Source organism: Papio anubis, chromosome 18 (genome assembly GCF_008728515.1).
Source record: "Papio anubis isolate 15944 chromosome 18, Panubis1.0, whole genome shotgun sequence".
Classification (NCBI taxonomy): Eukaryota; Metazoa; Chordata; class Mammalia; order Primates; family Cercopithecidae; genus Papio; species Papio anubis.
The window spans coordinates 43,026,484-43,039,629 of record NC_044993.1 but is presented as its reverse complement, the minus strand read 5'-3'; the positions used below and the strand labels follow the sequence as shown (position 1 = coordinate 43,039,629).

Below are 13,146 nucleotides of genomic sequence, written 5' to 3'. Positions count from 1 at the left end.
AGCATTTATCACAAGGTTACATTTTCTCTGTATATTTGTTCACTATCTCCCACCCACAAGAATATAAGCTCCATGACAGCAGTAAATCTGCCTTAACAGTAGAATTCAATGCTTTGTGCCCAAGGCTTGGAACAGTGTCTAGCATACAGCAGGTGCTCAGTACGTATTTGTAATCAACCTACTCTTATTTCGAGGTCACCACTGTATGAAGGTCTGCTTTTAGCCAAGCATAAGTAACAAAATTGTATCTTTTAGTATTAATAAATATGTCTATTGAACAAATCCAATTTGTCTACTTTAATGGAAAAACAACAAATTCAAACAAAATCATTTTTTGGATATCCTCGGTCAGGGAACTGTAAAATATAGCCAACATGTCTAAAAACATTTTTCATACCAAAACCAAGTTATATTTTTCAATGGTCACTAGTTTAAAAAAAAAACAAAACTTTAAAGTTGCTGCAAATTTTACCAGCATTGTAAGAGAAAAAACTCAAATGTCCATCAACAGGAAAATGGATAAACAAATCTCCATACAAAGACTCCTACTAAGCAATAAAAAGGAATGAACTCTTATTGGTACATACAACATGGCTGAATCCTACATAATTACACTCAGTGAAAGAAACCAGGCAAAAAAGAGTACATACTGTATGATTCCATTTATATGAACAGTGACAGAAGGAAGATCTGTGGTTACCTAGAGTGGAGGTAGCAGGAAGGAGGGATTACAAGGGGAACTAGGACACTTATGAAACTGATGAATGTTCATAATATTGATTGTGGTGATTAACTGGTATATACATATGTCAAAACTTATCAAACTGTGCACTTCAAATACATCCAATTTACTCAATGTCAATTATTACTAAAACTATTTTTTTTTTAAGTTTGTCTATCAGATCAGGTCACTTACTAAAACCCATCAATGGTTCTCCAACTTCAAAAATAAATAATTTGTTACAAGCGTTATCAGGTTGTAAGCGACTTAACATTTAAATGCAATGCACATGAAACCAATGTCATAAACTAATTCCAATAGTTAATAAAAGTCAAAGACACTTTAATAGATTTAAACTTTTAACTTCAACAAAAAAATGTAAATAGTAAATTCACAAAAATTAACTTTGTGTTTCTACATCAAAAAGCTAAAAAGGTATTAAACTCACAATTACCTGTAGAAGGTGGTGATTTCTCTGAGTGTTTTGCATTTAAAAGTTTTCTGCTAATAAATATGTAACCACAGGGACATGATTTACATGCAACAGGAACCTGTAGGAAAAAAAGAAAAATATATATTATTACTATTTTTCTATTGTTAAATTTCTCAGTGTCTATATGGTCTCCTCAAACGAATGATAAATTACTTGAAGTAGGAATCACGTATTTATTTAAACCCCAACTCCTTACAACAAATTGTCTGAGATGAGTATCATATCACATAGATATTCACATTCTCTCTTTCTTTTTCTTTTTTTTTTTTTTTTTTGAGATGGAGTCTCACTCTGTCACCCAGGCTGGAGTGCAGTGGCGTGATCTAGGCTCACTGCAACCTCTGCCTCCCGGGTTCAAGTGATTCTTCTGCCTCAGCCTCCCAAGTAGCTGAGACTACAGGCGCCCGCCACCATGCCCAGCTAATTTTTATATTTTTAGTAGAGACAGGGTTTTACCATATTGGCCAGGTTGGTCTCAAACTCCTCACCTCGTGATCTGCCCGCCTCAGCCTCCCAAAGTGCTAGGATTACAGGAGTGAGCCACCACGCCCGGCCTGATATTCATATTCTTCTACTGCTTAACAAAACCATGAGGACCATACCAACACCATAAAAAATAAATGCATATTAAATATGCACTGATGTGAGCGACCAATAGAAAACTGTAATAGGGTCAGAGCAAGGGGAAGTATGTGGAAAAAAATGTAGCATTTCCTAAAATGTTACTTTGACAGCATTTTATGGTATAGAACAAATTTGAAAAGGGTGAGTGGGCAGGAAGTCATTAAAGTAACCCTGGTAAAAGATTATGAAGGACCAAGTGGAATCGTAAGAATGGAAATGGAAAAAGGTAGATCTGCCAGAGTTTCAAAGGCAAGAAAAACAGACAAAGGCCCAAACTGATGACTGGTGAAAAAGTGGGAAGAAGTGAAAATAACTCAGGATTCTAACATGAGAGGAGAAGATATCAGCTACTACTGACAAAAAAGAATAAAGAATAGTTTACAGCAACCAGTTTTTTCTTAAATTGTTGTGGGTAGATAGTAGGTGTACATGTTTATGGGGTACACTAACACAGACATGTAGTGCCTAACAATCACATCATGAATCACACATTCATCCTTTGTGTTACAAACAATCTACACTTTTTAAGTTATTTTTAAATGTACAATTAAATTATTACTGACTATAGGACTGGGCGCGGTGGCTCACACCTGTTGGGAGGCCGAGGCAGGTGGATCACTTGAGGTCAGGAGTTTGAGACCAGCCTGACCAACATGGTGAAACTCTGTCCCTACTAAAAAAAAAAAATACAAAATTAGCCGGGCATCGTGGCGCATGCCTATAATCCCAACTACTTGGGAGGCTGAGGCAGGAGAATCGCTTGAACCCGGGAGGCAGAGGTTGGTTGCAGTGAGCCAAGATCGCACCATTGCACTCCAGCCTGGGCAACATAAGCAAGACTCCATCTCAAAAAAAAAATTATTGACTATAATCCCCCTGTTGTACTATCAAATATTAGGTCTTATTCTTTCTAACAACAACCAGTTTGAGAGGCAAAAGTATACTGACATAAAAAAAGAGAATGTAGGAGAAAGTAGGAATTTAGATCCAGAATCTTGTATCTTAGTTCCAGAAATGACTCTGGACAAGATATTTAAGATCTTCAAGCTTCTGCTTCCAAATCTGCAAAATACGTAAATTTTCTTTCTCTACTCCAAACTTGTAACTGTTTCTTAAGCCAAGTGCTACTGAAAATCATTGGAAAAATTTTTTAGTTTTCCCCATAATCATTTCACCCATATCAAAGTTAACAATCCTTGGAATCAAGACTTGTTCACCAAAAGTCTGAAACTAATCTTGACAAAAAAGTATTTACAGAATAATTACAGTAAGAAAATTTCAATTTTCTTTGTAAGATAAATTCCCCCATTTGGCAGTTGTTCTGCTGAAGCTTTTTATCTATGTCTGTACAGAATGCCTCATCTTACAAAATCTAAATACTTGATCTAATTGAGCTAAATTGAAATTTTGGCAGAATTCCTTTTCTTTGTATAAAAACATTGAACAAAGGATCTCCAGTTTGTATTTAAGAAAAATAGCACAGAAATCAATAAAAATAATCAAACTCCAGATTTGTCTAACAGCTTGCTTTGTTAAGAATGTGATGAGATCCCTTCAAATCACAACCAAAAAAAGTTACATTTTTTAAATAGTGTAAAATCTGTCTAAAAGAGATGTCTGCCATTTTTTCAAATTTCATATCTTCATATAAACCAAGCCCAAAGGCACTGACTCATTTCATTTACACCTAAACATATTATTAAGGGCATCCACAGTAATGTAAATTGTTTTAAATTAATGCTATCCAAAATACACAAATGCATGTTCTTACTCAACAGCTCCTTTCCTAATCAGCAAGCATTTTCTTCCAGCTACTGAAACTCAATAAATTTGAATTTGGGTTTCAGTCTTATACAAAAGAACATCATATCAATCCATATCCAGAATTAACAGTGTTGCAGTTAGATGAGAAATGTACATTTGGCTTTGGGACCCAGAATGCACAAACACTAACTCAACTGATAGGTTGATTTTCATCCACAAATGAAAGTGTTTTATGCTCAATAAACCTTCATGTGCCTGAGTTAATTCATTCTATCATCCTGTTTAAAATAAAAAGTTCCTTCCCCACAACCTCTGCCCTGGAAAAACAAACAAACAAACGCACCACCACCACCATCACCACCCCAGATCCTGTAAAAACAATTATCAAATAGGTTGGACAACTTCAGTAATATTAACCTCATTTCATTAATTATAGTATAATTTAGATTTTAAACAAACACACTAAAGTTTCTTTACATTTCAGTTGATAATACTAAACACAACAGTAATGAAATTCTAATGTTATACTTTCAGGATTTTAAAAGGAAAGAAAATATTAAAAGTATTGTTTACTGCTAGTTTACTGGGTATTCACTTTTTGAAAGAAAGATTTAGGTTGTTTGTATGTTTTACAAGTAAAACAGATATTTTTATTTTTATTTATTTATTTATTTATTTATTTATTTATTTTATTTATTTATTTTTTTTGAGACAGAGTCTCGCGCTGTGTCACCCAGGCTGGAGTGCAGTGGCGCGATCTCGGCTCACTGCAAGCTCCGCCTCCCGGGTTCACGCCATTCTCCTGCCTCAGCCTCCGAGTAGCTGGGACTACAGGCGCCCGCCACCACGCCCGGCTAGTTTTTTTTTGTATTTTTAGTAGAGACGGGGTTTCACCATGTTAGCCAGGATGGTCTTGATCTCCTGACCTCGTGATCCACCCGCCTCGGCCTCCCAAAGTGCTGGGATTACAGGCTTGAGCCACCGCGCCCGGCCAATTTTTTTATTTTTTTTGAGATGAAGTTTACAGGTGCCTGCCACCATGCCCGGCTAATTTTTGTATTTTTAGTAGAGACAGGTTTTCACCATGTTGGCCAGGCTGGTCTCGAACTCCTGACCTCAGGTGATCCACCCGCCTCGGCCTTCCAAAGTGTTGGGATTACAGGTGTGAGCCACCGTGCCTGGCCTGGATTTTTTAAATCTGCAAAAAAAAAAAAAAAAAAATCTCGTCCTATAGTGTTTCACTGATTTTTCACCTTTTTTTTTTTTTGAGACGGAGTCTCTGTCGCCCAGGCTGGAGTACGGTGGTGCGATCTTGGCTCACTGCAACCTCTGCCTCCCAGGTTCAAGCAATTCTCCTGCCTCAGCCTCCCCAGTAGCTGGGGCTACAGGTGCATGCCACCACACCCAGCTAATTTTTTAGTAGAGATGGGGTTTCACCGTGTTAGCCAAGATGGTCTGGAACTCCTGACCTCGTGATCCACTAGCCTCTGCCTCCCAAAGTATTGGGATTACAGGTGTGAGCCACTGCGCACGCCATTTAACTGATTTTTTAAAAGCTCTAAAATAATTACATTACAGATAACTCATTTAGATTCTTTATTACTGAGAGAACCAAAGGAACTTATACCAGACATATTTGCTATCCATCACATAAAATTTCCTTTAAATTAAAAAAAAGCTGCTCTATTTTTTTAAAAAACAAAGACAAAAACAGAAGCATACACAAAAGATACCAGAAAACTGACAAGAATCTTGAGTACCACTGCACACAAAATAGCTCAGTGATTTTGAGTGACTGATGGATATGAAACCCCTTGAAAATAAAAGTATTGTGGTTTAATATGTTTTAGAATGATATGTTCAACAGAAGCCTGCAAAGGAGATGTTACAAAGCAGTTGATAATCTAGCTTTTTCTTGTTTGCTGATCTCTGTACCAGTCTTTCAAACTTACGCACACACACACAAGTAAATCTAATCAACTGGGAAATCTCAAATTTAAAGATTTTACATTTATGTTTATAAACTATACCTAAATTCTAATTTAATGTTTTTTAGGCAACTTAGAATCATAGCAGTAATCTAATGTTTAGAAAATGGCTTTCTAGATTATAATCATATTCTGGTTTGTAACTAAAAGAAGCCAGTACTTTTAAATTAGAAAGCTAAAATTAATCCATTATTTTTTCACATCAGGTTCATATCACCAAAAGTTTTAATTAGTCCTTATACACGTTATATTCACTTAAGTATTTGGAATAAAGGACAAAACAAACCAAACTCATTAAATTACGTACTAGCTTGCTATGGGCAGAATTATGCGCCCCCCACATACCCAAATTCATATATTGAAGCCTTAACCCCAATGTGATGGTATTTGGAGATGGGGCCTTTGAGAGATAATTAGATTTAAATTAAGTCATGAGGGTGGGGCCCTCATGATGTGATTAGAGACCTTTTATGAAAAGGGAGAGAGCTTGACCCTCTCTCCGCCATGTGAGGCCACCAAGAAGACAGCCATCTGCAAGCCAAGAAGAGAGCCCTCGGCCGGGCGCGGTGGCTCAAGCCTGTAATCCCAGCACTTTGGGAGGCTGAGACGGGCGGATCACGAGGTCAGGAGATCGAGACCATCCTGGCTAACACGGTGAAACCCCGTCTCTACTAAAAATACAAAAAAACTAGCCGGGCGAGGTGGCGGGCGCCTGTAGTCCCAGCTACTCGGGAGGCTGAGGCAGGAGAATGGCGTGAACCCGGGAGGCGGAGCTTGCAGTGAGCTGAGATCTGGCCACTGCACTCCAGCCTGGGTGACAGAGCAAGACTCCGTCTCAAAAAAAAAAAAAAAAAAAAAAAAGAAGAGAGCCCTCACCAGAACATAACCATGCTTGCACCATTATCTTGGACTTCCAGCCTCCAGAACTGTGAGAAAATAAATTTCTGTTGTTTAAGCCACCCAGTCTATGGTATTTTGTTATTACAGCCAAAGCTGGGAAAGCTGATTTTATATGAAAGAATAAATATGGGGAAGGGGGTGTATAATAAAATGAATGTGATCTTTCCAAATAAAACACTGATCCTGTTTTGTTGAACAGCTTTTCAGAAACTCCTATAAGTTTAGTATCCTTTGCTCTTTTATATAAAAATAGTCATAAAAAACTGGCTAGTTTTCCCAAAAGGTTGCTTTATGCCAATTAGAACGAAGTCAGGATTTGCAAATACTTGTGCCTTACAGAAACTGGAATGCATAACGCATACCCCAAGTAAACCTTATACTTCTACACAATTAACTGGAATAATTGGAAATGATTTAAACACTGAAATAATCTCCCACAAAGAGTCATATCGCAAAGACCAGTTTTGTCAAAATTTAACAAATTTAGTTTAGTAGTAAGAATGAAAGTAACTCTTTGGAAAACATGACTAAACTGTTTTTATACTGCATACTGGCATAGCTCCTACACTGTATTTCTTGCACAACCTTTTTCTGATGAGCGTTTGTACTACAGCCCATAAAGGATACTTAATAAAACATGTAACATGTTTTCTGTTACAAGATTTGAAAAACCTACAAGAATTATCCTTGAAAAATGCACTAAAGTCAGCTTATTAAAAAGTCTCCAGCCATTTCAAATTACTCTTGATTTAAAAAAATTTTAAAAGGCGGTGGGGAGGGGAGGCGAGAAAGGTAGTCATTTTGAAAAAATTCACTCAGTGGAAAAGGAAAAAACACACCCAGATCTACACGCTGGTAACAAATGAGGGCCTTACGAATGCTTTTAATTGAAGGAGTTTAACTCATTCGATGTTAAGGCTTAAAGGAATGTCTATTACTCCAGTAAAGAATTGAGACACGCTTCAACACAGAGAACACTGAAATGAGATGTTTAAATTACAACTATTACACCATGAACTCAATGTAGAAAGGAATCGTTTCAAATTCAAGAAACCAGATAGAGAGAGGGAGGGAGAGAGAGACAGAGAGAGACAGAGATATAGATCTAGAAGCAGACAGGCCAAATTTGTAACAGTGGATACTGCGAGGGGTGGGGAAGTAACGAGCGCCCAAAAAGGAGGAAGGGCTTAAACGGGGGCCTTATTCAATCATGAACCATTAAAAACAACGTAAATGCAGGATTCGCGATTGCACAGCAAAAATATAATAAATACGTAAGGAGGGGAAAAAAAATCTCCAAATTCGCCGAAACTCAAAATCATTACACGCGGCCCGCTTTGTCCCACTCAGGCGCCCGCCCCGGTCGCTGAGGCGCCGTTTTGGGGGAGCCCCGCACCCGTCGGAACCGGGAACAAAGCCGCCCGGGCCGCAGGAGGGGCTCTCGGAGCCAGGGCCTGGTCTGGGAGGCGGGCGCACGGCGCCCTCTCGCCGGGGCTGCCGCCCGCAGGCTCCCACCGCTGTCACTGCCGCCGGCGAGAAGAGTCTGGGGCGCCAGACAGCCGCCCAATGAGCCCACCACAGGCGTGCTCCCCCAGCCGGGACACAGCAGGAGGGGCTCGGTTGTCTGGCCGCCGCCAGGCGGATACTGGCTGGCCACGGCCCCGGGCTCTTCCCGCGAAACCCCTCGGTGCAGCCCGACCGGCCCCGGACCCCCACCGCCGCCGTCGCGGCCGGGCCCAAGGACCTGCCCACCGCTCGGCCACCGAGAGCCCGGCGAGGTCCCCCTCCACAGACAACGGCCGCCAAGCCACTGCCGCCCGCCCGCGCGCCCGGCCCCCAGCACCCACCTGTTGGTCGCACTCGGGGCATGATTTGGTGGCCATCTTCACTTTCTTGGCTCGAGTTGCAGACATGCTCCTCTACCTCAGCGGCGGCGGCAGCGACGGCTTGGGCTCCTCCCCTCGCACTTCGGCAGCCCGGCCTCCGGCCGCCCCGTCCCCGCGAGCCTCACCAAGCCTCTGGCGGGTGCGCGCGCGCGTGCGCGAGCTCGCGCGGAACCTGCGCGCCAAGGGGGCGGGGCGGGGCGTCGGCTGGCGGCTCCTGGGGACCGCGACACGCGCTCCCACTACGACTTGCGACCCACAGCTCGCCCGCGAGCTCGCCCAAAGTATCACTGGAGGAGAAGAGACCTCCCGGACCGCCCCGGCGCGGCAGTGGCCACGCCTCCTCTCGGCCTGGCCGACTACGAGGGGGCAAGGCCTGGGCGGGACTCGGCAGTAACGGGCGTCGAGCTCGACCAACGAATGCACAGGTAGGACGGGCCGTAGTGCTGGGCACGCCCCCTCCCCATGGAACGAGAACGTGGGAGCGAAGGCTGGGGAATGAATGGTGAAGGGCGTAGCGTGGATCCTGGCATTTAATAAACTTCAGTAGGCTGGGCGCGGTGGCTCATGCCTGTACTCCCGGCACTTTAGGATGCCGAGGCGGGCGGATCACGAGGTCAGGAGATCGAGACCAGCCTGGCTAACACGGTGAAACCCTGTCTCTACTAAAAATACAAAAAATTAGCCGGGCGTGGTGGCAGACGCCTGTAGTCCCAGCTCCTCGGGAGGCTGAGACAGAAGAATGGCGTGAACCCGAGAGGCGGAGCTTGCAGTGAGCCGAGATCGCGCCACCGCACTCCAGCCCGGGCGACAGAGCAAGACTCCGTCTCAAAAAAAAAAAAAAAAAGCAAACAAAAAAACTTAAGTAGATGTTACCAAGGCTAATCGTTGAAGAATTATGATAGACATTTTATGAGAGCATTGGACCTAGCAGCAGAGTGAAAATTCATTTATTTATTCAATATATAATTGCCTAAGTCCGACTGTCAGGAAAATTTGAATAAAATGCAGTGTCAGCCTTCAAGGAGCAGCCTAGCTGTGTAAACCAGTGCTACTCACTATCAAGAGGAGGGATCAGTTGTTTTTCTTTTTCCAATCTGTCCGTGACCGATACTTACTAAATTAACATTAAATAAATTATTCGAGGCCGGGGGCAATGGCTCACGCCTGTAATCCCAGCACTTTGGGAAACCCAGGCGGGCGGATCACTTAAGCCCAGGAGTTCGAGACCACGCTGGGCAACATAGCGAGATCCCCATCTCTACAAAAAGTAAAAGATTTTAAAAATTTAGCTGAGCATGGTGGCCCATGCCTGGAGTGGGAGGATCGCTTGAGCTTATGAGGTTGAGGCTTCAGAGAACCGAGATTGCGGCCACTGCACTCTAGCCTGAGTGATAGTGGGAGACCCTGTCTCCAAAAAAAAAAAAAAAAAAAAAAAAAGGGCCGGGCGCGGTGGCTCACGCCTGTAATCCCAACACTTTGAGAGGCCTAGGCAGGTGGATCACCTGAGGTCGGGAGTTCGAGACCAGCTTGGCCAACATGGTGAAACCCCATCTCTAGTAAAAATACAAAAATTAGCCGGGTGCGGTGGTGCACGTCTGTAATGCCAGCTACTTGGGAGGCTGAGGCACGAGAATCGCTTGAAGCTGGGAGGCGGAGGTTACAATGAGCCAAGATTGCACCACTGCACTCCAGCCTGGGCGACAGAGCGAGGCTCTGTCTCAGAAAGAAAAAAAAAAGGCCGGGCGCGGTGGCTCACGCCTGTAATCCCAGCACTTCGGGAGGCCAAGGCTAGCTAACACAGTGAAACCCCGTCTCTACTAAAAATACAAAAAAGTAGCCGGGTATGTTGGCGGGCGCCTGTAGTCCCAGCTACTCGGGAGGCTGAGGCCGGAGAATGGCGTGAACCCGGGAGGCGGAGCTTGCAGTTAGCCAATATCGCGCCACTGCACTCTAGTCGGACTCCGTCGGAAGGGGAGGGGAGGAGAGGGGAGGGGACGGGAGGAAAGGGGAGGGGGGAGTTAAAAACAACTCTGCAAAATGTAAGCTTACTTTTAAATATTTAATTTGACAGACCCAGAGTTATGCTTAATAAACAATCAGAACAAACATAACAGAAAGAAAATAATTTACAAACTGTACACGTTGCTCAGAGAAAATTTGCCAATATGCATTTATTACAGAGACTGGCTATTCCACTGATAACTTTTTATTCTACAATTGTTAACTAAAGCAAAGTTATGAGTTACAATTGTGTATAGTAAATGCCTGTAAGCACACTTTGTATAAATAACAGGTATGTAAATGTTTAAAGCTTTTAATATGAAACCCACGAGATTGCTTCCTGTTTGGTCATTTACAGGCATACCTTGGAGAGACTAGGGGTTCAGTTCCAAGCCATTACAAAAAAGAGAGCCACACTCAGTTTTTTTGTTTCCCAGTACATATAATAAACATGTTTCCACTATACCATAATATAGTAAAAGTACAATAGCATTATGTCTAAAAAACAGTGTACACACTTTGATGTTAAAATTGGGCTAAAAATCCTGGGCAAAATGGTGAAACCCGTCTCCAAAAAAAATTTAAAAATAACCAAGTGGTGACAGTGCATGCCTGTAGTCCCAGCCACTCAAGAGGTTGAGGTGGAGGATCCACTGAGCCCAGGAGGTCGAGGCTGCAGTGAACCATGATTGTGCCATTGCATTCCAGCCTGGGTGACAGAGAGAAACCCTGTCTCAAAAAAAAAAAAAAAGAACGTAATCCTGCCACTGCTTTATCAACTAATATTTATGTAATATTCTAAATCCTTTGTTGTCATTTAGCTATGTTCACAGAATCTTCCCCAGGAGAGTCCATCTCAAAAAACCACTTTCTTTGCTCCTTTATAAGAAGTAACTCCTCATCTGTTCAAGTTTTATCATGAGATTGCAACATTAATCCGAGCACTTTGGGAGGCCGAGGCAGGAGGATTGCTTGAGCTCAAGAGTTTGAGACCAACCTGGGCAACATGGTGAAACCTCATCTTCACAAAAAAATACAAATATTATCTGGGCGTGATGTGCATCTGTAGTCCCAGCTACCTGGGAGGCTGAGGTGGGAGGAATGCTTGAGCCCAGGAGGTCAAGGCTATAGTGAACCATAATCGTACCAATGCACTCCAGCCTGGACAACAGAGTGAGACCCTGTGCCCAAAAAAAAAGAGGAGAGAATGAGATTGCAGCAATTCAGTCACATCTTCAGACTCTACTTCTAATTCGGGTTATATCTTGCTATGTGTCCCGCATTTGCAGTTACATCCTCCACTGAAGTATTGAACCCCTCAAAGTCATCCATGAGGATTGTAATCAACTCCTCCCAAGCTCCTGTTAATGTTTATATTTTGACTTGCTTCCATGAGTCATGAATGTTCTTAATGCCATCTAAAATGGTGAATCATTTCCAGAAGGTTTTCAATTGACTTTGCCCAGATCCATCACAGGAATTGCCATCTATGGCAGCAATAGCCTTACAAAATCTATTTCTGAAATAATAAGACTTGAAAGTCAAAATTATTCCATAATCCATAGCTTACAGAATGGATTAGCAGGCATGAAAATAACATTAATTTCTTAAACCTCCATCAGAGCCGTTAGGTGACCAGGTGCATTGTCAATGAGTAATAATATTTTGAAAAGAATCTTTTTTTCCAAGCAGGTGGTCTCAGCAGAGGACTTGAAATATTTAGTAAACCATGACAGATGTGCTGTCATCCAGACTTTGTTATTCCATATAGAGTATAGGCAGAGTAGATTTAACATGTTTCTTAAGGGCCCTAAGATTTGGGGAATGGTATATGAGCATTGACTTCAACTTAAAGTCATCAGCTACACTTGGCTCTAACAAGACAGTGAGCCTCTCTGTTGAAGCTTTGAAGCCAGGCCTTGATTGCCGCCTTCTCTCCAGCTGTGAAAGTCTTAGGTAGCATATTTTTCCAGTAGAAGGCTGTTTCACCTACAATGAAAATTTGTTCTTCAATGTAGCCACCTTTACTAATAAAATTAGCTAGATCTTTTGGATAACTTGCTGCAGCTTCTACATCAGCACTTGCTTCCCCACCTTGTACTTTTACATTATGGAAATGGCTTCTTTCTTTTTTTTCTTTTTCTTTCTTTTTTTTTTTTTTTTTTTTTTTTGTGATGGAGTCTCGCTCTTTCACCCAGGCTAGAGTAAAGTGGCATGATCTTGGCTCACTGCAACCTCCACCCCCACGAGTTCAAACGATTCTCCTCCCTTAGCCTCCCCAGTAGCTGGGATTACAGGTGGCCGCCACCATGCTTGGCTAATTTTTGTGTTTTTAGTAGAGATGGGGTTTCACCATGTTGGCCAGGCTGGTCTCAAACTCCTGACCTCAGGTGATCTGCCCTCCTTGGCTTCCCAAAGTGCTAGGATTACAGGTGTGAGCCACTGCGCCTGGCCAAGTTGGCTTCTTTCTTTAAATCTCAAGAACCAACCTCTGCTAGCTTCAAACTTTTCTTCTGTAGTCTTCTATAGAATTGAAGAGAGTTAGGGACTTGATCTGGATTAGGCTTTGACTTAAGGGATTGTTGTGGCTATTATGATCTTTTATCCTGACTACTAAAACTTTCTTCATATCAGTAGTACAGCTGTTTTTCATTCTCATCATTTGCATGTTCACTGGAGTGGCACATTTGATTTCCTTCAAGACTTTTTCTTTGCATTCACAACTTGGTCAGCTATTTATCCTATAGTGTAATAGTTAAATTTTAAATT

General features: G+C 42.2%; 2 protein-coding genes across 3 annotated transcripts in view; one reads left to right on the top strand and one right to left on the bottom strand.

Moving 5' to 3' along the window:
• The window catches only part of C18H16orf87 (chromosome 18 C16orf87 homolog), a 33,052-nt gene extending 24,527 nt beyond the window's left edge, over positions 1-8,525 (bottom strand). Inside the window, exons 1-2 of one of the 2 annotated variants that reach the window (XM_021931925.2) lie at positions 8,338-8,525; positions 1,176-1,272 (exon numbers count right to left, since the gene is read on the bottom strand). In XM_021931925.2, coding sequence (XP_021787617.2) covers positions 1,176-1,272; positions 8,338-8,403 — 163 coding nt within the window. In that variant the 5' untranslated portion in view covers positions 8,404-8,525. The remainder of the gene's footprint in view (positions 1-1,175; positions 1,273-8,337) is intronic. The other variant, XM_031658265.1, reaches the window with a different exon arrangement.
• Positions 8,350-13,146, top strand: part of LOC116271297 (translation initiation factor IF-2-like) — a 37,952-nt gene continuing 33,155 nt past the window's right edge. Inside the window, exon 1 of the mRNA XM_031658266.1 lies at positions 8,350-8,801. Coding sequence (XP_031514126.1) covers positions 8,358-8,801 — 444 coding nt within the window. The 5' untranslated portion in view covers positions 8,350-8,357. The remainder of the gene's footprint in view (positions 8,802-13,146) is intronic.